The 24,687-nt window shown below is 44.5% G+C and overlaps 1 protein-coding gene across 1 annotated transcript in view; it reads right to left on the bottom strand.

Annotated features, from left to right (window-relative positions):
• Positions 1-11,674, bottom strand: part of FAM3B (FAM3 metabolism regulating signaling molecule B) — a 272,157-nt gene extending 260,483 nt beyond the window's left edge. Inside the window, exon 1 of the mRNA XM_069202590.1 lies at positions 11,392-11,674. Within this exon, the coding sequence (XP_069058691.1) occupies positions 11,392-11,419 (28 nt within the window). The 5' untranslated portion in view covers positions 11,420-11,674. The remainder of the gene's footprint in view (positions 1-11,391) is intronic.
• Between the last annotated feature and the right edge of the window lie 13,013 nt (positions 11,675-24,687).

Below are 24,687 nucleotides of genomic sequence, written 5' to 3'. Positions count from 1 at the left end.
CACTAATTAAAATCAAGGCTTCGGGGGAACACCGTGCAATGACTGGATTACACTCATAAGTCAGACGGACTTTTTATTAACAGTGTTAGACATTTAAAGCTCTCCTCAAATGTATTTGGGCTCGATTTATTTCACTGGCTTTTGAATTCCAGTACCTTTATGTTTTGTTCCCTTCTCATTACCCTTCTCATCACCTCATATTTCATGATTTTCCTATTCTTCTTTGATCTTTTTGTCCCTCATTGTTTGTGGATTGTGTCTGTTGTCTAGTATGCAGGTGTGCTCCAGTGGCGATCAGATTTCCACTGTTCTGATACTAGTTTGTCACAGGCTGACCTTAGTGTGTGCTGGTAAGTGAACCTGTACCTTTAATTGACTGTTGCATTATCAGCATCTTGTGCAAGTGTGCTCACAACTCCAGGCTGCACCCATTACCAGGGAAGAAAAAGTGAAGCCCGGCCTTGAGCTGAGTACTGATGCCAACCGTCAACAGTCGCTGGAAAATTGTGCCTTCCCCTCTTTTTCTTATGTTGTTCCTTCCTTTCTTCTGGGACCTGCAGTGATGAATCTTCCAGAGGTCTAGGAGCAGTGTTCCTTGCTGGATTTGTGCTGAATCTCCTCGTCAGATCATTCATGCATTTCTACTTGTCTTGACTTCGTTTTAACCTACTAAATCAAGAACGTCTGGTGAAATAATAAGAGTTTGGAGTTGTGAAACGCAAAAGAAAAATACTGATTTCTAACCTACCTACTACTGCCATTGTTCAGTCCAACTCATTGGGTTTATAAGACGGTAGTTGTCGATTGACCCCGTCAATATGGATGCATTCAACTAGTCCTGCAGCATAGCATTGAGCAGTCTAGCCCAGAATAAGCGAGTCACACGTCACAGAACCACATGAGACTTCTGCATTATAAGCATACAGCCGTTTTTATCTAATCTTAGTCACTAGGAGTTTAGCACCCTGGTGTACAATCTCGTCGTATGTTAAAAGCAACAACTCAAATCACTTGTTAAGGCCTAACACCTGGGGATCAGCTTTGTTTTGCTAACCAGTGAACCTCCAACCTCACTCATGGCCATATGCATGGTGGCAGTGGAACTAGGGGTGCAAGTGTATTGCAGATAACCTTCACGAGGTTCACTTTTAAAATTAGCAATAGAGGCCTTGGTGTGTGGTCTTGGAACATGGCATGATCTTTTTCAAAAACAGACTGTCAGAAGTAAAGGAGGCTTCTGATCTGCTGCTGATAATTCTTTTAACATGGTGGTTACGATTCTCTTTTTAAGACTTAAAAAGGAAGGAAGTTTGCAATCTCACCTTAGAATACAGGAAAGTGTGAAATGAGAAGGCTGCTGTATGCCAATGTTTTAGGACACACAAGTAAAAACATCTACTTGGTTTACAAGCTAACATCTTCAGGTATTTACAAAATATCAGCAACATTCAGAAAGAGTGGGGCTTGTTAGAAGACTGGGGTGGGCGTGACTATTGTCATCTGCTGTAGCAGAATTAAGAGAAGTTACAGCAAAATGATGCATGATTACACAGAATCATGTGAGGTGCGTTACTGTGCCTTTAGAGCTATTTTCTTAGTGCTAAATGCGCCTTTGCATTCACAATGGACTGAGGTATGCATTTTGCACTAAGAAAACAGCAGGCGCTAATGCTCTGTTCCTATGCCTTTGGACAGGCATTTTTGACCCGTAATTACACAAAATCATGCGGTCATATTAAGAGATTTTATGGAATTTTGCGTCACAAGAATTTAGAGTCCCAAGAACAGCATGAAAATTCCAAAATTACTCTGATTATTCCGGCATACTCACATTTTCAACCAAGCTTATATGAGACCACAGTATGTGTGGAGCTAATACCGCACTCCGTGAATATGGCTATACTGCGTTTTTTACCACCTATGGTAATACCTACCAATTCAGAACTGCACTCCTTGGAATGAGGCATAACACTTTGCCTGTTTAAAACTGCAAGACTCAGATTATTACAGAATTTCTCCTTAGAAGTTCTGCTAGGTTTTACTCGACAAAATTAAAGGTGGGGAAATGTGTGGTATTTTTGCACAAGTCCGAGTTCTGATCGAAGTGTAAATTTCAGGACAATAAACCGCACTCCACATTTTACCCTTATATCTATTTTAACATTTGCTTCAAAAAGTACTGCTATACCCCGCACTATACCCCTCATCCACTAAATTCTGATTCATTGTTAAATACATTTGCTCTTCAGGTAGTATTTAGATTTTTCACAACTCTATGTCTTGACTGGGCAGATGTTGCTGCCCAGCACTCCTGTTCTCTGACCTGTTCCAGCACCATAGCTTAGCCGGTAGAGCAGGGTAGGTTGGCATGTCATGGTTTAGGTGTGGCCCTCATAAACAACCCTGGCAACACAGAATAAATACCACCAAGAATCTTTGACCTGGAAAACAAACACTTTCAGAAGAACTTTTTGTTACTTCTAGTACGAAGCAGGGCTCGATAAACCTGTTCCTACGCCAACCCTGTCAAAAAATAAAGTCGAAGAAATTTGAACTGTGCAAGATGATGATAATTATATGGGAGTGCAATGTATGCATTGATAGAGCTGTTCCATATGGAATATTGCAGCGCTTAGCCACTATCTTACAGAGCTGTAGGAAGAAGGCCATCTTGATGGTGCAATGGGTATTTTCTGCTGTAGGAGCTTTAGTGGCCCTACTTGCAAAGGGTATTTTAGGCAGAAAACGAATTTTTACGGCAAAAATAATAACTCATTTATACATGCCTGGAATTCACATAAGGATTGTTGGCAGGTGTATATGTTTTTCCAGCTGGAGATTTCTCTGCTTCAAGTTAAGAGCAATCCGCAATAGTAAATCTCAAGAAATGAGTGGGAAGTGGGTGCTGCAAGGAATGTTAGCTTTGTAAATTTGTGAAAGTTCACAAACATATAGGTTTGTGCGGGATTAACAAACTCTGATTGAACCTCTTGCCACCCTGGAAATGGTCAGAAAGTTCTCCAGTTAACAGCTAGAGCAGTGGTTTCCAAGCTGAGGTCCAGGGCCCCTGGGGGTCCACGACACCTCCTTAGGTGGGTCTGCGACTGCTTAGAAAATTAAATAATATTAACAGATTAAGTCTATAGCTTTTAGTAATAACTCAGTGGGGGTCCCCAGATTCCAATAATGATTCAGTGGGGGTCCCCGGGTTCCAGTAATGATAAAGTGGGGGTCCACAGAAGTCAAAAGTTTGGGAACGACTGTGCTACAGTCAGTAATTGCTATTCTAGGATGAGATGGGCAACTGATCTGCACCATATTTGGTGAGGTGTGAGATAAAAGGCTTTCTCCGAAGGGAAATGTTTTTTTCTCCCGCTAAGGAATTAAAAAAACAAACAGAAAAAAATGTGCAGTTGCTGAGTGAGCTCCATTCCACCCATGCCAAAAGATTTCCAAGAGTACTTCTGGCAATGTTTGTGGACTGGGGAAAAAGTAAACTAAATCCAGGTGCTTATCTAAACCCCTGCCCGTATCTTTTACATTTTTCCCTGGGACAGGCTTATTGTATAGGCAGTAAAGGGGGAAGTCGTCTAGTGAGAATATGAGGTATTTCAACCTGTTCTCATGTGCTTCTCCGTCACTTCAAGGTGTGGAGTGGAAGGCAGGGATGGCGCAAGTGATGAGTGAATGATTAACAAGCCACCTCTTACTTCTTCCAACCGGATACCAAACGGCAGGTGTAATAATAGTGTGTTATTTACACAACTTTTTCATAGTCTGTTTTCAAATGTATGAAGATAAGAAGTTATTGAGAGGAATGGCCGGCAGGATACAGTAAAGACTGGATGGCATGGAGACACCGACAGCCATAAGAAAACACGGGCATGGAGAGTTACAGTGTGAGGATGAGCCCAGTTCACCCTTTCATAGTTTTACTACCACTTTTTGCCTTTCATCAGTGCGTAACATTTCTCACCTGGCGAGGCTGCCCATGTGCCAGTTTTAAGCTTCCACCGAACAGAGGTAGACTCTAGGTATCCAACAATTCCAAGGGACTTTCTGTCTGATGAACAATATGTGAAGGTGGTGGAGGTCACAAGTGGAAGAGGTTGATATACAGCTGTGCTCCCGTACTCCTAGTGTAAGATTTGCCAGCCTCTTCCACCCACCCTTCACTTGTAAATGCAATGTGGTTGTTACAAAATTCAACCTTCTTCCCTACACCTTCAGTATTTGTGCAAATCCAATCTATGCATGAGAAAAGGTGATGCTCCACTCTCAGAGCAGCATCACATCTGTGTCAATTTGTTGTTGCTAAAATTGCCAGGGCTCTTTTTCCGGCTCAGGGAGACTACCTTTGCGTTGTGTATCCTACTTCCTGCTAGACGAGTTGGGCAACTGTCTGGATCTAGAGCGGAACCCACAAACTGCCCCTGGATCAGCAATTCCAGAACAAGGAAAGGCTACAAATGTGCCATCAATCACGAGTGGGTCCCATCATGTGTTTTACACATGCACCCCCAATGGTTGGAGCTGTCCCAGCTCTTCGAAAACCATAACATTCTCAGATTGCATACCTCCTGCTGAGCAACAGCGGCGCCCACAACATAGGAGTGAATGACAGTCCAGGACTGGCTGGTTTTCTGCCTCCCTAGGGGAGGGACAAGTGAAAGTGGAGGAACATTTCCAACAGCATAGAAGAGAACATTCAACCACGACATGATAGAAGTGCAAGTGAGTAGCCAGTGAGCAGTGACTAACTTAAAGAAACACAGTCCTTCCCAGGGGTCCCCCAATCTTCCTAAATTCCTCCTTCCCTGCTGCTGTCCCAACTAGACAATGGTCTAGGAATGAATTCTGTCTGGTGTTCCACGTGTGTATCCGGAGAGCTGGGCTTTATGGGTTCCCGACTAATTCTACTAGCCGCCAATTTTATTAGACCAACCTCCTTCACCTCTGAAGCCTAGAAACCTGTCCCCAAAAAAGCTTAATTAGTTTTGCAACAAGAGGTAGTTCCCTTAGTAATATCAGGAAATGGTGGTTGCCTGGCAGACCTTATCACTTCCCTTCGAAATAGCATGGCCTGGACGTGGAAACTGGTGAATACCCAAGAAGGAGGCATCAGAAAAATAAACCACAATAGGCCAGGTTTGTGCTTATGGGAACTAACCACATCCATTACCCCTGTTCGTTATCCATTAGCTGAGTGGACACCCTTGACTTGATAAATAATGCTCAGGGGCTATCTGTGAATAGGCCTTGTTCTCACTCTCCATTATGACTTTCCCAGTTGGAATCCTACCTGGTCTTTTCCATGGTATTTAAGGGCAGAGGTCTAAGTGAATTGAGCTACTGTGGCCTGAATTGACATAGATCAAGCAAAAGAATATCCTGCTGGCGCATATTTCACTATCTGACTTGAAAAATGAAGCATGTGATTAGTGATTCTGAAACACCCCACTACTAAGAAATGCTCATAAAACCAGATCCATAAACCCTTAATTTGCTCACGAAGAAAAGCAATAAAACACATTTGGCATCATAACTTGTCAATCACAAGCACTAAGCTCTTCATATTTTTCAACAGTGCAACTTACAGCCACTGCTCGGTTGTTTTCTGTTATATTAAATACGAATTCCCTAAAAAAGAAATACTTGTGGATGCACCTTCTGTATTATTTGTGATATCATTAGGTTAAAGTGTATCTGAACCCAAAGTCATAACCATCTCCAGGACTGATCCTCAATCCTCAGCCCTGGCTATCAAGTAAGAATCAGGAAGTCTTCAAGTACCTCTGCTCTGTGCAAGTGCCCATTGCCCGTAACTGCCCAAGGTCTTGGAAACCAGAACTGACACTGGCAACATGTCTGGCCTTGGCAAGCTAGTGAAATGCTTAACTTTTTATTTTTTAATTGCTAGAACAAAAACCAAAAATAAAGGAAAACAAGCGTCATCACCTAAATATGGAGGTCATATTCTTAAAAATTGGATCCCGGGTGAGGCGTGGGCGGGAGTAATGTAGGGTGTTGTGGCTTTTGTGGAACTCTCAATATTTCCCGACCCACAATGCCCTGCGAATCTCAAACTTTGACCAAAGTCATGCATTTTTACGACTTAAACTTCCGGAATCCACAGGGTTCAACACAATTCCTATGACCCACCATTCCCGATAAAAACATTACCCCTCGTGTGGCTGATTTCTTCCTGTCACAGGCACTATGCCCAGTTACATGTGGGGTACCGTTTGGAAGGATTCCCTGGGTGCCTGCTGAGCTAGGGCCCAAAATCCACAGCTACACAATTTGGGGAAAAGGAGTGAATTTTCAGAGGAAAGATGTGATTTTATCTTATTCCATTTCAGGCCCTTTCCTGTTGTGTGCGCTAGGCTCACCCACACAAGTGGTTTACAGTTTACATCAGGGTATGTGTGGGAATGCTGGATGGTAGGAAATGTGTGGCTCCTCACAGATTATGAGCCCAAAACCAGCAGCTACCCACATAGTAAAAAAAAAAAAAAAAAAAACTTAATTTTGCTGGGTGAAATAAGACATCTTCAAAAACAAAATAAGAAACTGAGAGAAATTCCATTTCAGTATACATTCTCCCAAGTAATCTCAATGTTGATAAAGTGTTCTACTGGTGGTCCTAGTAACTATATTAGGTAAATATATCCAGGTGGGTCATTGGTAGCATTAGATATAGGGAGGACAAGCCCTCACCCATCCAAAGTGGGCATGCCACATCATCAGGCAGTGCTCCACATTGGACCGGCGCAGCAATGCCCAACGTGAATGTAGAAGATGGGTAGGCATAGCAATCTGGGCTTCACCACAGGGCAACGGCGTGGGAATAAACAGCTCTCCACGAATCACAAGGGGTCCTTGTTCCAGGAAATGAGGGTAATTTGCAACAACGACTAAACTCCTAAACAAGGAAAGCAAGTCAATGGAACACTAACTTTTGGTTTTCCTCTCTTGACTATTATTCTGGAACAGAGTATGGATACCTAAAAAAGAGAAGATTAAGAAGCTTTTGCAAGGTCCTGACGAATTGCCATAGATCCTTAAGGACTGGGAAGGCAAGAAACATGTTGACCAACTTCTGACCCGTTAATCACCAAGTGAAAATACAAGGAATACTACTGTCCTATATATTCTCCACTTTATTTCCCAAAAATAAATACATTTAAGGCACAGGGGGTTCTATGGTTAATTTTAATTTACACAATTCCTCACCAATGTTCATCAAAACGTTGATGCATCTTGGATGCACATCAACAAACCAATAGCTATCAAAATAAAAATAAAATAATCGCAAAGAGCCCCCTTGAGTGGCCCAGTGGGTATTGAAGCGCCAGCCCAACAAGTAGCACAGCCCGATGATGAAGTATGCCACCTTTGAGAGGGAGATGGTTTCTCTTCCATATAACTAACTCTACCGGCGATCTACCTGGGTCTATTTCCATAATATGGTTAGTGGCATCCCCAGCCGAGGCGCTAGGCCCAGCCACACAAAAGGGGACATCTAGATACACAGAATAGTAAAACATTTACCAATTGGATTTCTCCTCGTTTGTGGCTTCCAAATGTAATCCAGTGTGCAAAAGAAGACACTTTGCAAAATTCCCCCAAATCACAATAGTGTGGAAAACCACAATTTCAGAGGTATACAAATAACCATTGTTTACAAACACAATATCTTGTGTAAATTACAGAAATAAAGGTTTCCTTCAAAGCTATCTTTCATTCTTTATATTTTACCATGTGAATTACTGCAGTCAATACACGATTAAAAATCATTTTAAGGTGCAGCTCAGTTGTTGGCTCTGGATGCCACATCTTTTTGAAGAACCTACAAACCCTATATATCCCCATGATCAGAATGGTCTGTCTGATGTATTAGTATATTACTTTTGTAAACCAGGTTACTGTGACAAGAAGCTACAGATGAAAAATATGTCACAAATGGCTGTCATTTCTACTCATTTTCATAATTGTTTGCATTTCAACAGTTACTTTCTTTGGGAAAACCTTGAAGAATCTACGAAGCTGGCCCCTTGGTGAATTCAGAATTTTGTCTACTTTCCAGAAAGGTATGGCTTTCTGGGCATCACATATGTTTCCACCACAAACTGCAAGTAACCTGAAGCCACAAAAATTAGGAAAATGGGCTACGTCTAAGAAAAATGCAAAAATATTGTTATTTTTTTCATACAGCTTTGCCTGTTCCAGAAAGTTTGGAATATGGTGATTTTGGCACAGCAAACCTTTGGCTGATGGCATTTTTGAACAAAAACAATACACTTTCTTACAAAGCATATCCCCCCTTACAAAAAAACAAAATGTAGCTTTATTTTGGCAATTTTAATGTTCTCTGGTCTCTCCAAGGGAATCTACAAAACCTGGATATCTTTAGAATCCCCAAGATGTTGGAAAAAAGGGATGCAAACTTGGCATGGATAACTTTTGCAGGGAAAAGTTATGAAGGTTTATAAATGGGCTACCCCTACCATCCAAAAAAGAGGCTGAGCACCAGGGAGGAAAACCCTTAACAGTCAAGAGGTTGAAAAGGCAATCAACGTATACATAACCTTCACTGAATAAAATCAGATTCTAGTGCGAACTGCCACTGGAGATAAGAAAGGAGAAAAAATAAAGACCTATTTGCTTCCGAATGTTTTAAAGAGAACAATATTATAGGTAGTCACCTGAACGCCTGCATACCCTTTAAGTTTAGTCATTTATAACAAAATGAAATCAACAACGAAAGTGTATTTACAACATCAAACACGTTGAGGAGAACCTGTAGAAAGTATTCCAGGACTGCAAGTTGGGTGCACCTGCACCATCTCCACAACTTCCTGTAATACCCCGGCTTTTGTGGATGCAGATACTGGCCCACTTCCAGCACTGAAATGGACACAGCTTTTTCCTCATCATCAAGGCCTTCAAGTAGAGTCCCATTGGTTGAGACTGATCGTTCTAATCCCAGAACTTTGAAGTCTGGAGATATTGTACCTGGAAATAACCAATGGACCTCAAACCTGAATCTCTTTTCACCAGATCCAACCGATGAATTGAAGGGGTTCACTGGGTACCCCATGTGTCAGTCTTTAACCACTGCTCACTGAAAATACCAACCAAGTGTTGGGGGGTATGAAGTTTGATGCGCTGGACAGGGATGGCTCTAGGCCAGTGTGACGGGTGCCATCGCACAGAGCGCTGACTTTGGAAGTGCCTTGTTGCAATTATAAGATGGTTTTAAAAGTAACTGCTGTGTTCCTTACCTCCAGAAATTTTCAGGCAACAATAAAAATGTCATGATAACTCCAATGATTAATATTCTTCCTGGAGATAGATGGAGTTTCATCTAGTGGAAGTTTTCACTTATCCTAAGGTAGCACAGATGGTTAAAATGCATGCTGCAAAGAATGTATACCATGCAGATCACAAAGTGCATGTAATGTTAATTTGTTAGTGGGTTATTGCTTTTGTCAGAGAGATCCTTTTGTTATGAGCAGTTTTTAAATTTAAATCCTAGTATAGAACAGTGAGCAGTGAACTGTCATCAAAGAGCTGCATGCAAACTGCAAGGTACAGATTTTAGTGTTGCTATATTGTACCCAGTCTTCATTATCCTAAGGTTGCACAAAGGGTTCATTTGGGTAGAAATCATTTTTAGGGTCGAGCCTGCGTTGCATGCGCTCGCGCATGCGTATCGCAGCGAGACGCTTTAGTTATTAGAAAAGAGCTCAGAGCCCTGTCGACGCCACGTCAGTGGGTTTCATTGGTTCGTGGGCTTGCCTATTAAAATCTGCTTGCTTTCATTAGTCGAAGGCATGCATACATCATGCCTTTTCCAGTGGCTAGCCCTCCTCGAGCGCAGCGACCAAGTACAGAAAACATGCGAGGCTCGCTGTTTTCTGTCGGATCGTGGACTACTTGTTCTCAATTTTCCTAGCGCGATTTCGCTTGGCAGAAGTCGAGCGCTTTACACAGTTAATTTCACTTTTTCGGGTTACGTACATAAAAGCACTTTTGCCGATAGATGAAAAGTCGGGTTAGGAGTTTACAACGCGATCAGCTCTAACATGAGCAAACGCGAGAGAACTCCCAACCATGGTGTTACCTTTTACATTCTGAGTTTGTGCTTCTGCAGACATAGCACTCAAACTATACTGCCTACCAGTATCGATGACATGTGACTGGTACACCTGGTAGTCCTCTGTTTTATGTAACATTTCCTATACACAGATTTATACACGGATGATTGATTGTCTCTGCGTAATGTACGTGTGATGTAAAACGCTCTGGCACCCTACACAGTGCTTTGAACAGACAGGTACTGTCCGGTACTGAGTACCTGCACGTCTTTAATTCCAAAGGGAGAATACATGGGAGAGAACCGGCACTTCGTAGGAGCTAACAGGTAATCTAAAGATGGAGTACCCGCACTTCTATATTTCCATTTAAAGCACTGCATACACTGGTATCCGAGGCGCTATAAGACTAATTAAATACATCTGAGAGAGTGGTCATGGAGACTCAAGAGGCACTGTTAAATGGTGTTAGTGAGGGAATCCGTGGCGAAGGTGGCCATTAGGGGGGCGCCAACAAGCGTTGCACAGAGCGGCACGAGCGCCAAAACAGGCCCTGGAGACACACTAGGCCTGGCCCTGAGGTGGTGGGAGGCTTCAGTACAACCCCTCCCTTACTGACTCCTAAGGCCTGCTCTTCGTTGAGCTGCGTCAAGTGCCCCGGACACCAACCACAGGTGTCCCAAAGTCGATGCACTTTTAACCAACGTTCCTTATTTCCAACCAACGTGACCATTCACGGCTACTATTTTTTTGTGAAGTTCAATAGGGTAAAATAAAATTTTAAAAACTGTATGTTACATTTAGTTTGACTGTTTTCCAAAAAAATCCCTCTTTAATGCCCCTAAACTAGATACTTTTAACTGTAATCTCTTTAGCGGACAAGAATAACAACCAAGTGTTTTTAATTAGCACTTCATACCGCAAGCGTTCTAAGCGCTATAATTAATAAATTAGATTTCCCAATTTACAGACCTATGAGAGAAAGAAGCACTCGGGGTCCTCCCGGGTGTTCGAACTCATAACCTCAGTGTACACACACACACACACACTCCAGTGGATGAAACAAAACTGAACTTAACATGACCTAGCAAGTGTCCACGTTCATAACCCTAAACGGATACACTACAATGAAAAGCCTGCCTAACACTTGCACCCACCAGCCGGCTTCCCTTGTGCAATTACCCAACAGGCTTCAAAAACATAAAGTTTACGCAGCAACCAGGGTTTGGCTAATAATCACGATTTATAAGTGAAGCTCGCGGCGGCGCCAAGGCTGTTTTCAGATACTTACTGCTAGAGAAAAAGCGAAAGCAAATCATGGTTTCCGGTAAGGCGGGCCGCTGCGGGGGTCTCGCTCGTTGTTCGCACTTGTCAGGCCCCCTTTACCGGAGCTCGGTGCACCTCGGGTGCCAGGCAGCCAGGTTTCACCGGAGACAGAGGGGGTAGACGGCGTGCGCCTCAGCCTAGCGCCGGTCCCAGCTGCGCACTTCCTTGTTCCAAGGTGTGTACTCCGCCTCTCCCAGGCGCGCAGCCGGCTCGCACTGTTCTTCGGCTGGAGCCAGGGCCCCGGGGCAGGCCGGTCTCCACCCATGCTCCGGCTGCACACACCCTGCGCGCCGGTGATGCGCTCGCACCCGCTGCAGGCAGGTGACCGCCATCCATAAACCTGCTCGCCCGGTCCTGTCAAACAAAACCCCCGGACTTCCCGGTCAGCGCGTACAAGAAACAAGCACTGTGAATGCTAATACTGCCGGCCGTGACTGGCGCCGGCGACGGTTACTTTTTTAACTGAAAGCATGTGCCTAAAAAGGAGAAAGAGAACACGTTGTCACTTAAACTTGTGGTTGAAATAAATGTGCATTTATTCTTTTATTGGGGCTATAGAGCGTGGTTTATGAAGGGATTATTGTTCTAGCAAAATAGGGACTAGAGACATGGATTAAGATTGGACTAGCCACATTTTGACTACTTCTTCGAAAGAACGGCAGTTGGGTTGTGTGCCTAGAGACAGCCCTATACATGCCAACATTTTAGAACTGGAAAGTGGGAGATTTGGCCGGGGGGTGACCACCTGGTATGCGCAATGCGCATTCTGGAGAGTGACAGTAACAATTCTTAGGATAAATGGCCAAAATTCAGTGCACAATTTCAGGAGAAAAGGTCATTTTTACTGACACTTCCGAGGAGGTTACATGATTGTATATTAGACAGTTGAGAGCAGTACAAGCCGAAATAGATTTATGCCCTTTCTTTGTATTACACATTGGAGTATTGAGCAAACATCACATATGATTGGATGTCAACATATACACTCCAGGGAGAATAGGGTGACCACCTGGCATTGAGGCAAATTCTGGACAGGACTGCAAGAAATTCAGGACAAAGGGTCAAAATTCAGGACAAAAATTCAACAACAAACGTTAATTTTACAGATACATCAAAGAGAGGCCATACCCTATTACTTTATCAGTGAATTTATTTACTATTTTTTTTACATAGCACTATTTACTCACTGTGGTCTTTTTGTGATTGCCTCCTGGTATGCCACATTCAGGTGTTACACTACATCCTTGTTCACTAGTACATTAATGCCCTTCACCACTGTGTCAAGGCCATCACCCCTTCCCAAACCGACCCAGTCTTTCTTGGAGAGAAAGCCTCAGCAACATTTTGATTTTGTCTCTAAACATTTTAAAACCTATGGCAAACATTAAGGTAAGTAACCTTATGCTAGTTTAAACACGTGCAACAAAAACATCTTGCTCCCCTCAACCTCCAAAGGATTTTCAGCCTAAACAAAATGAATGAGTCAGAGCAGATGGTGTGGGCAACAGTCTCACACCTAATGTCAGGATGTGAGGTACCCACAACTTGTCTGTAGTCTCACAGCACTAGAGTGTATGTCCAGGACTCTACATTTATCTCAGAACTGGGAGCCTAGACTACCAACCAAAGATAATAAAAGATGAGGATACAATTTGGATCAGATGGGAGCTAGACAGAGGGTTGTTGCTAAGAACTGGATAAATGAGGAAGAGAAGAACAAGGTGGGACACTTCCCAAAATCAGACAAGATGGGTCCACCAAGAGTATCGGAATGTATTGCGTACCTGAGGAGTTGTCTCTGCAGAAAGGAGAGAAACAGAAGAGGCACTGTCAAGTAGTTGAACAAGCAGCATCTACCCACCCTGGCAAACTGTTCTGGTGCAATGGTCCGCTGTTCGTGCTTCTGAAGGGTTACCAGTGGCCAGACCACTTACAAGGTTGTGCAACGCAATTGCCCACTCTGTCCATGCAACAAAGTATTGGTAAACCCATATATGGATTAATTGATCTATGTCTTCACATCAAGATTCTCTTTGGATTTAACATGGCCAGCCGAACCAGTAAATCCATCAAAATTTATTATGAGATACAGTAGAACACACAACGCCAATAAATGTACAAAGGTAAAGCCGACACGTGCTTTGCCCCCTAATGGTTCGTAAACCTGGGGCTTTCTCCAGGCTGACAAAATACAAAAAACAACTAGAAACATCCATTCTTCTGGACAGAAAAGCAGAAAGGGAAATGACAGAGCCTCTCCCACGTGCTAAAGATAAGAATAGAGATCAAAAACAAAATAAGAGAAAATAGCCTACTATCTCTAAAAGTCATGTGTAGATTATCTTGCTTGGGTAGCACCGCTAACAGTAGAAGAACTGTGTGATGCAGAGAGAAAACAGGTGCTAGCTAGTGAACCAACCATGCAAAAAATAAGAAAGAGAAATAACAAGGAGAAACAGAGAAAGAAGATGTGGATATACTCCAAGATGGTCACGCATTGTTAAAAAGAAGACAGCAAAAAGAGATCTATTACCGTCAGCAAATGTTAAATCATAATAGCAAGGGTGTTAAAAGTAGGTCAAGACATATTAAGTGATCAATAACATTTCCCGTATATTGAGCCACCCGTGTTGAAGAAGATAAAACAAAATAATACCTATTCCAATATTCTTAACCCCTTCGCTGTCAGGCCTTTTACCCCTCAGGTGCCAGGCCTTTTTTTGGCTATTTGGGGCAGGGCGCGCTTAGGCCCTCATAACTTTTTGTCCACATAAGCTACCCACACCAAATTTGCTTCCTTTTTTCCCAACATCCTAGGGATTCTAGAGATATCCAGACTTTGTGGGTTCCCCTGAAGGAGACCAAGGAAGTAGCCAAAATACAGTGAACATTTTTTTTTTTTTTAAATGGGAATAAAGGGCTGCAGAAGAAGGCTTGTGTTTTCTTCCATGAAATTGGCATCAACAAAGGGTTTGCAGTGCTAAAATCACCAGCTTCCCAGCTCTCAGGAACAGGCAGACTTGAATCAGAAAACCCAATTTTGGCATTTTACTGGGACATACCCCATTTTTACGATTTTTTTGTGCTTTCAGCCTCCTTCCACTCAGTGACAGAAATGGGTATAAAACAATGCTGGATCCCAGAAACATAAACATTTCTGACAAGTAGACAACATTCCGAATTCAGCAATGGGTAATTTGTGTGGATCCTACAAGGGTTTCCTACAGAAAATAACAACTGAAAAAACAAATATTGAAATTGAGGTGAAAAAAACAGCAATTTTTCTCTAGGTTTTACTCTGTAACTTCTTCCTGTAATGTCAGATTTTTGAAAGCAATATACTGTTATGTCTGCTGGACTCTTCTGGTTGTGGGGATATATAGGGCTTGTAGGTTCACCAAGAACCCTAGGTACCCAGAGCCAATAAATGAGCTGCACCTTGCAGTGGGATTTCATTCTATACCAAGTATACAGCAATTCATTTGCTGAAATATAAAGAGTGAAAAATAGGTATAAAGAAAACCTTTGAATTTCCAAAATGGGCACAAGATAAGGTGTTGAGGAGCAGTGGTTATTTGCACATCTCTGAATTCTGGGGTGCCCATACTAGCATGTGAATTACAGGGCATTTCTCAAATAGACATCTTTTTTTTATACCCTGCCTTATATTTGGAAGGAAAAAATGTAGAAAAAGACAAGGGGCAATAACACTCGTTTTGCTATTCTATGTTCTTCCAAGTCTCCCGATAAAAATGGCACCTCACTTGTGTGGGTAGGCCTAGTGACCGCAACAGGAAATGCCCCAAAACACAACGTGGACACATCACATTTTCCCAAAGAAAACAGAAGTGTTTTTTGCAAAGTGCCTACCTGTGGATTTTGGCCTCTAGCTCAGCCGGCACCTGGGAAAACCTACCAGACCTGTGCATTTTTGAAAACTAGAGACCTAGGGGAATCTAAGACGGGGGGACTTGTGGGACTCTCACCAGGTTCTGTTACCCAGAATCCTTTGCAAACCTCAAAATTAGGCTAAAAAACACTTTTTCGTCAAATTTCGGGTGACAGAAAGTTCTGGAATCTGAGAGGAGCCACAAATTTCCTTCCACCCAGCGTTCCCCCAAGTCTCTCGATAAAAATGATACCTCACTTGTGTGGGTAGGCCTAGTGCCCGTGACAGGAAATGCCCCAAAACACAACGTGGACACATCACATTTTTCCACAGAAAACAGAGGTGTTTTTTGCAAAGTGCCTACCTGTGGATTTTGGCCTCTAGCTCAGCCGACACCTAGGGAAACCTACCAAACCAGTGCATTTTTTAAAACTAGAGACCTAGGGGAATCCAAGATGGGGTGACTTGTGGGGCTCTCACCAGGTTCTGTTACCCAGAATCATTTGCAAACCTCAAAATGTGGCTAAAAAAACACTTTTTCCTCACATTTCGGTGACAGAAAGTTCTGGAATCTGTGAGGAGCCACAAAGTTTCTTCCACCCAGCGTTCCCTCAAGTCTCCCGATAAAAATCGTACCTCGCTTGTGTGGGTAGGCCTTGTGCTCGCAACAGAAAATGCCCCAAAACACTATCTGGACACATCAAAATTATCAAATAGAAGACTACCTGTTTTTGCGGCAGGGCACCTGCTTTTTGGTGCTGGGCTCAGCAGCCATCTAGGTAAACCTACCAAACCCAGACATTTCTGAAAACTAGACTCCCGCGGGAGTCAAGAGAGATGTGACTTGCGTGGATCCCCCAATGTTTTCTTACACAGAATCCTCAGCAAACCTCAAATGTAGCTAAAAATCACATTTTTCCCACATTTCTGGGTGGGATCACCGCATCAGGACGAATTTCCTATCACCCAATGTTCCCCTCAGTCTCCCGGTAAAAATGATACCTCACTTGTGTAGGTGGGCCAAGTGTTTGTCAAAGGGAAGAGCCAAAAACACGTCGAAATTGAGGGAGAACCAAAGTGGGTCCAAAAGGGCAGTTTGAAAAAAAAAATTTTTAGGCTGATAAGTGCAGCAGAAATTTTATTGGTATAGATGAGACAATGCTGGGTGGTAGGAATTTTGTGAATTCCTGCAGATTGTGGAAGGTTCCATCACAAAAATGTGGGAAAAATGATTGCTTTCCAGCAAAGTTGCAGGTTTGCAGGGCATTGTGGGTAAGGAAATGGTGCGGGGTGCATGTGAAGCACACCACCCTGGAATCAACCAGATGTTTAGTTTCCAGATGTGTGTAGGTCTTGTACATTTTTCTACATGGCAGCGTCCCAAAGTAAAAAAAAAAAAGTGCAGCCCTCACCATTCCAAGTGGGACGATTTTGAGAGTTACCAAGCTCTCATGGCCCAAATGTAAAACAAAAAACAAAAATAATCAAATGTCCTCTTGCTTGCCATGGGATAAGATGTTTTAGTGTGCGGGGGAGAGCTGAAAGACTGTTAGCCCCTTCAGTTCGGGTGGGGGCATAACCAGGCCCATACAGGTTGGTAACCACCACTCCACTATTTTCTTTTATTTTTTTTATTCCCTGGCATCTAGTAGACTTTCTGTCCCCCCGGGGTGTGGATCGGGGGTAAGTGCCCAATCTGCCCACCGGTGGGCAGAACAACTTTGGCCCCATTTATTTGGGGTGGGGGTATGGCCATACCCCAAACCTCTTATTTAAAAAAGAAAAAAATATTCCCTGGTCTCTGGTGGGCTTTCTGCCCCCATGGGGGCAGATGGGCCTTCCAAAAATAGGCCAATCTGCCCCCAAGGGGGCAGTTATGGCCAACAGTAATGTGCCCCCATGGGGAGCGACCCTTTCCCAAGGGGCTGCCCCCCTAAACAAAACACACACATACACACACACCAATCTATGGTGTCTAGAGGTTTCTGCCAGCTTTGGGGGCAGATCGGACTAACAAAAATAGGCCGATCTGGCAGAAATGGCCTAAATACAATTTGCCCCCCAGGGGAGCAACCATTGTCTAAGGGGTCGCACCCCATACATAAAAACATAAAGTAAATAAAAAAAATATATATATCCCTAGAGGTTTCTGTCCCCCCTGGGGGCAGATCCGCCTAATTACATTAGGCAGATCTGCCTCTGGGGGAGCAGAAAATGCCTAAAAATCATTTCCCCCCCCCCCCCGGGGAGCGGCCCTTGCTCAAGGGGCCGCTCCCCTTATGCGCAAGTACGAAAAAAAAAAATCACTGGTGTCTAGTGGTTTCTGCCCACCCTGGGGGCAGAAATGACCTAATAATAATTTGCCCCCCCCCGCCCCGGGAGCGACCCTTGCCTCAGGGGCTGCACCCAAACATAATTTTTTTTTTAAAAAAATAGAAAAAATTATCCCAGGTGTCTAGTGGATTTCTGCCCCCCCGGGGGCAGATCGGCCTAATAATATTAGACCGATCTGCCCCCAGGGGCTGCAGAAATGCCCTAGAAATAATTTGCCCCCTGAGGAGCGTCCCCTGCCCAAGGGGCCACTCCCCTTATTTGAAATGCTAAAAGAAAAAGAATTCCATGGTGTCTAGTGGGCATTTCTGCTGCCCGATTGCATCGCTCAGAGAGACATGAAAGGAGAGGAAAGGCCTTTCCTCTCCTTCCATGCCTCTCTGCCCCCTCCACGTGATCGGAGGAGAAATGCTTTTGCATTTCTCCTTCCATCGGCGCTAGAAGCTGAACTTCCAGCGCCATGGGGGGGAGGCCTCTGATGAGGTCAGCGCGCAAAAAGTGACTTTGTGGTTTGTAACTCACATTTCACTGCTTTCAATTTGCTGGATTTATTTGTTTAGGCTGTCCAGCTTGAGTATGTCCCTTCCCTTGCCCAAACCTTATTTACAGTATTCTTCTGAGTGATCCCTTTCTGTAAACAGCCCTGAAAATCCTGTTCTCATCTAATCACATTTGCTGTGCATTCAAAGAACATAAGAAAATGTCAGGCTTTTTCTTCGGTGGGAGCTTGGTATTTACTTTTCTTTCTCTGACTTCAAAGTGAGAGGATTTATGTAACAATTTATGTGAAAATCTTGCTGGCTACTGGATTAAGAAAGAGTTTTTTTTCTAGCAAACAACATTTAAATGAACTGTGCAAGGATTTCAGAATATATCAGAATTAGGAACACAAATGAAGCACATTCCTGTTAATTCTGACTTGGCTGGAAACAAATACCTTAATATAATTTAAAACAAATCATTACACTAGGTGATATTATTTTCACACACCCTCTGTACACTGTAGAGTTTTATTTAAATAAACTGTATGTCCGTGCAAATGTAATGGTCATTTCAATCAAAAACATGTTGTTTGTAATGGCAGTGTCTTACTACACCATGCATACTCCACTCCACTCTACTCTGCACAAGTCCGCACCACTGCACCTTACTGTGCGCCACTCCACTTTACACCACTCCATACCACTGCACTCTGGGACATTGGACTCTACTCCACTCTGAAACACTCCACTCTATGGCACTTCACAGTAAGGTACTCTACTCTACTCTGTACCACTTTACACCTCTCTACACCACTGCGCTCTGCACTTCTGCACACTACACCACTCCAGTCTACGCCACACAAATCTACTCTGCACAACTCTACTCTATGCCACTCTGAAACACTGCACTCTATGCCAAAACACTCTATGCTAATGTACATTGCTATGTAACACTCAACTCTATGCCCCATCACTCTACAGCAGTACCCTGTATGTCACTCTAATCTACTCTGCACCACTACACTCTACATCACTTTACTCTATTCCATTACACTCTGTGCCACTGCACTGTACCCTGCACATTCCCACTCTATGCCACTGCACTCTACTGCAATGCACTCTATGTCAGTGCACTCTACACATCTGCACTATATGCCACTGCACTCTACTCTGCACCACTGTACTCTATGCCACTGCTCTCTATGCCACTTTACTCCACTATACACCACTGCACTGACACTATACTTTGCAACACTGCACTTTCCGCCTCTGTACTCTACACCACTCTACTCTGTACTATTGCATTTTGAAACAATGCACTCTACGCCACTGCATTCTACAGCATTATACTTTTCTCTGCACTGCACCACTTTACACTACCCTGCTCTGTACCATTCTACGCCACTGCACTCTATGCCACTCAAGTCTACTCTGCACTCTATGCCACTGCACTATGCACCACTCTACACTACTGCATTTGCTGCCACTCTATTGTACACCACTCTACTCCTCTGTACTCTATGCCACTATACAGTGCCTCACACCACTCTATGCCAGTGCACTCTAAACCACTGCACTCTATTTTGCACCTCTGCACTCTATGCCACTGCTCTATATGCCACTCTACACCACAGCACTCTCACACTCTACTCTGCAACTCTGCACTCTACAGCACTATACTCTACTCTGCACTGCACCACTCTATGCTACTGTATTCTGCTCCACTCTATACCACTGCAACTCTATACCACTCAAGTCTACTCTGCACTCTACGCCACTGCGCAAAACACCACTCTACAGCACACTCTGCCACACTATTGTACGCCACTCTATGCCACTCTAGTCTGCACCACTCCACTCTACACCACAGCATTATACTATGCACCAGTCTAATTCATGCCACTATATTCAATGACACTGCATTGTATGTCGCTGAATTATACGTCACTGTATTCAATGCTACTTCACTCTACACCACTTTATTCTGAACACTCTATGTCAATGCATTCTACACCGGTCAACTCTCCTGCATACCACCCCACTATATGCCACTCAATGCAACTCCACAGTATGCCACTTTTAAACATGCCACTCTCTTCCACTCCACAACACTCTGTGCCACTCTTCGCCATTCCACTCTGCAACACTTCACGCCACTCTCCTCTATGTCACTAACATTTAGCCATGCTGAACAGCAGCCACTCTGGTGTATAACATGGCTAAAACACATTGGCAAAACCAGTAACCAGTAACGCGACCGATTGGCTTTGCCAGTGTTTGTTAGTACTATGAGGTGCTGAGGTCCGTAAAATCACTGTGAATGTGTACGTCCTTATTTTGAACATGCATTACACACAGCATACTATAGGCTGCCACAAAATTTGCAAATACATTTAGGATAAATTAAAAAAGCCCTTCTAAAATACACATTCCAATAATATACAGAATATACCTAGTGCAATTATTTTTTATAACTGTCCATTAAAACCACACACTCCCTCATCTTGGAACACCCTTACAGTATGTCTCTAAAAGAAAATACTTTGCCATCAGAAAGCTTCAAGTGAGTCCTTTGATTAAAGACAATACAGGTTTCCAAACCCCTTTGCATTTGCAGATTTACCAGTTGTGCACATTTGCATTTCCTTTGGGAAGGAAACCTCCTGGAAGGAAGGCCTGTTTATCTGCCTGCCCCTCCCTCTCTTGGGGTCAGAGCACAGGAGAGTCCCTGCCTTTCCATAGAGACGAGGAAACTGAACTGTCCTAATTGCATTTGTTCTTTGACTGAAAAGACTACAATTACGGACAAATGCTGTCCGTTAAGCCTTTCATCATGGACAACGGACAAAAGGGCTAAATTACGGGCGGTCTGTGAAAATGACAGACGGGTGGTCACCCTAATGGAGAATTTGACAGCCAACCATGAATGATAGTGCCAGAAGCAGTTCTGTGCTTCTGAACATAGACTTTAAGTTAATAGGCAGAAAACTACTAGAGAGTGTGAAACCAGAGAAAAATTATGGTGAAAAAGGAGGAGAGAAGGATATATGCAGAGGTGGAAAGACAGAAAGTTGGAACAATGAGAGTGAACCATGAGAGAAGAAAGTATGCAAGGGTCACTTAACTGAGAGAAAGCATGGATGATGAAAAGAAAGAGGGTCACAGAAGAAAATGGGTCAGAGAAAGGAGCCGAAAACAGATAGGGAAGCTGCCAAGAGTGACAGAGAAGGTTGAAAGGAGAAAGATGCAGAGGGGGGCATACAAAAGGTGAGGTAGATGGAACAGAGAGAAAGTAAGCATGTAGGGGAAGACGAATGGCAAGGGAGGAGGGAACATACAGAGGAGGGAAAAGAAAGAGATTGTTCGGTGAGTGAGCAGTGGAATTAAGTGAGAGTTCTCTATGTAACAAGCATGCCAGAGGTTTAGATCCCAGTATTATACTTTGCTAGGGGAGCTGAGGAATAGTGCACATGTTGCTGATATATTTGTGCAGAACTTTGCCTGAGGATCCGCACAAAGGTTAAAGTGGACAGTATGTACTGAAAACAACATTCATACTCTTTCTTAGTTTTACCAAAACAGGTACCAAAATTTCTGTTAAAAACAACCACTCCTGAACAGCTAGTATCGATCTTCAGTAGCCTCAGGCTGAAAAGGAAAGAGAGGGTCTTCTGTGGTGTGAAGCAAGAGGAGAGATAGACAGATACAAAATACACTAGCCTTCTCTCCAGGGTGCCTGTTACCTGAAAATATGTAAATTAATTGAAGTCTAAAAGCTGATGGAGAACCTGCATTATACTGTGTGAAGTACACTTGTAGGTCAAGCTTGCTAGATAATTCAAGACCTTACAGGGGGTTACACCCCGCCATTGCTTACCATTGGTTGCCTTTATTGTCAGACTTATTTGCTTGCTTCTATTTCAATGGCTTTCATTATCCCAGCTTGCCAATCTTCATTCTGTCCTTCCCTTGGAGCGTAGCCTGTTTACCATTTCTCTTATTGGCTGGCTTCTATCCTTCCACTGATTATTTTTAGAAATTTTTTATTTCTAGGAGGACCTGCCATAGGGATGACTTATAGTGACCTGGTGCAGTGACCTATGGTGAAAAAGGGTGCATGTACCCTTTCACGTAGGCTGCAATGGCATGCCTGCAGAACATGTTGCATGGGCTCCCCATGGGTGGCATAATACATGCTGCAGCCCATGGGGATCCCCTGGTACCCCAATGCCCTGGGTACCATATACTAGGGACTTACACTGGGGCATCAGTATGCTAAATGTGGGGTGAAAATGGTACAATTACCAAGTAAGAAGGGAGAGAGCAGGGGTCCTGGTTAGCAGGATCCCAGTGAACACAGTAAACACACTAACAAACAGGCAATAAGTGGGGGGTAACCAGGCTAAAAAGAGGCTACTATCCTGCACATTCCAAGGGAGTGTATGTGTTTTTTTTAGCTCTTCCTTCTCACCTCTGTTTGCCCGCCCTAAATGCCCACCTGTGTTGTGTTTCTCTCTTGTATACTTCTTACCATCGCTCTTCGCACCTAGGGCCTATTTACGACCTTGGCAGATGAGATACTCCATCACAAATGTGACAGATATCCCGTCCGCCATATTACAAGTTCCATTATATTCTATGGAACTTGTAAAACAGCAGGTGGGATATCCATCACGTTTGTGACGTAGTATCCCATCCGCCAAGGTTGTAATCAGACCCTTAGGCCCTCATTACAACCCTGGCAGTCGGTGTTAAAGCGGCGGTAAAACCGCCAACAGGCCGGTGGAAAAAACAAAATGGAATCATGACCGTGGCGGAAACCGCCAACATAGACAGCCACTTTAACACTCCCACCACCACGGCGGTACAAACAAACAGCGCGGCGGTCACCACCAACAGACAGGCGGAAGACAATGTACCGCCCACAGTATCATGAGAGGCCAATCCGCCACCTTTTCCGGGGCGGATTCACCGTGAACAAAAACACAGCGGAAACAGGACTTGGAAGGGAAAACACTCACCTCTACACACCCCACAAGGAACCAGGACGCCATGGAGCCAGAACTCTAAATTCTACCTGCCATTGTCTTCCTGCTCCTCTACCAGGAGTACGAACGTCGGCGGCGACGACCACGGTGAGTACTGCACCTACGACACAGGGGAGGGGGGAGGGAAAAGAGAGTGACACACACACGCAGCACGCAAAACCCCCACCCCCACCCTCACCCACTACAACACACACACAAATACATGTTGATACATTACATTTACACCCCCCAAAACCCCCTGGAAGAACGCAAGGACAAAAGGAAATGAGTTGAACAAATGTAATCAATAAAAATCTATGACTCCAAAATATATATACACTATTAACAAATATATTCACCAAGAATTCAAGTCAATGTACTGCACCTACATAGTCCGTGGACCACTGGGCCCAAAATGCATTGGCGAGGCCCACACAAGATACCCGATCCAAACATAGAGAACACTGCAGGGGCATCAGATCGAAATAAAACAGGCACCTCAGGGGGAAGGGAAGGAGGGGCACCTCAGCCGGATGAGTGCACGACGCCAGCTCCACGAGGGGGCACCATGCCCATTGATGTATCATGGGGAGTGCAAAGCCACAGTCTCTCAAGTCTCTCCAGTGGGTGGTTTGCCCACTGCTTTATCCTGAGGAGTGCAAAGCCACAGTCTCTCAAGTCTCTCCAGTGGGTGGGTTGCCCACTGCTTTATCCTGGGGAGTGCAAAGCCACAGCCTCTCAAGTCTCTCCAGTGGGTGGATAACAGTTCTCCACTGGTCCTGGAGGGGGCTTTGTGCCCAGAGTGCCTCATCCTGCCAAGGACTGAGGTAGTGGATGCCTTTCTCCACTGGTTCTGGAGGGGGCTATCTGCCCAGAGTGCTTCATCCTGCCAAGGACTGAGGTAGTGGATGTGACACTCCACTGATGGTGGGCCTACATGGAAGCTGTCCAGGCCCCTGGAACTGACCACCAGCTTCGTACGACTGACCACTGGGGATGGCAGCCATGTCTGCAGTGGTGCCACTGGCACATGATGTGGCGTGGCCGCTGGCGGTGCTTGCGGCGGCCTCAGTAGCGGCAGTGCTTGCGGCTCTCATTGGCCAGCGGTGCTGGTGGTTGGCTCAGTGAGCGTGCTGCTGGCTGCGGTGTCCTGGGCAGCACTGCTGGTGGCGGTGGTGTCCTGGGCAGCGGTGCTGGTGGCGGCGGTGTCCTGGGAAGCAGTGCTGGTGGCAGCGGTGTCCTGGGAAGCGGTGCTGGTGGCGGCGGTGCATGTGGCGGTGCCAGTGGCGGTCTTGTCCGCCGTGCAGGTTGGCGGCGACTTCCCTTTCTTTCTCTGACCCTTCCCCACCTTGGATGGTGGCGCAGCTTTCTTGTCACTCCCAACTGTAGTCCTGGGAGAGCCCTTGGTGGCAGGTGTTTTGCCCTTCTCCCTCCGGGCTGTGGCCAACTTCTTATGTTTCTGGGGGACTGTCCTTGGCCTGGCTCCTTGGCAGACTGGCTGCCCTGCTGCTTGGCACACTCCAGAAGCCGGG

This window comes from Pleurodeles waltl, chromosome 8 (assembly GCF_031143425.1).
Source record: "Pleurodeles waltl isolate 20211129_DDA chromosome 8, aPleWal1.hap1.20221129, whole genome shotgun sequence".
Taxonomy (NCBI): domain Eukaryota; kingdom Metazoa; phylum Chordata; class Amphibia; order Caudata; family Salamandridae; genus Pleurodeles; species Pleurodeles waltl.
Note: the sequence above shows the minus strand (reverse complement) of the source record. Positions and strands in the feature narration are given on the sequence as shown.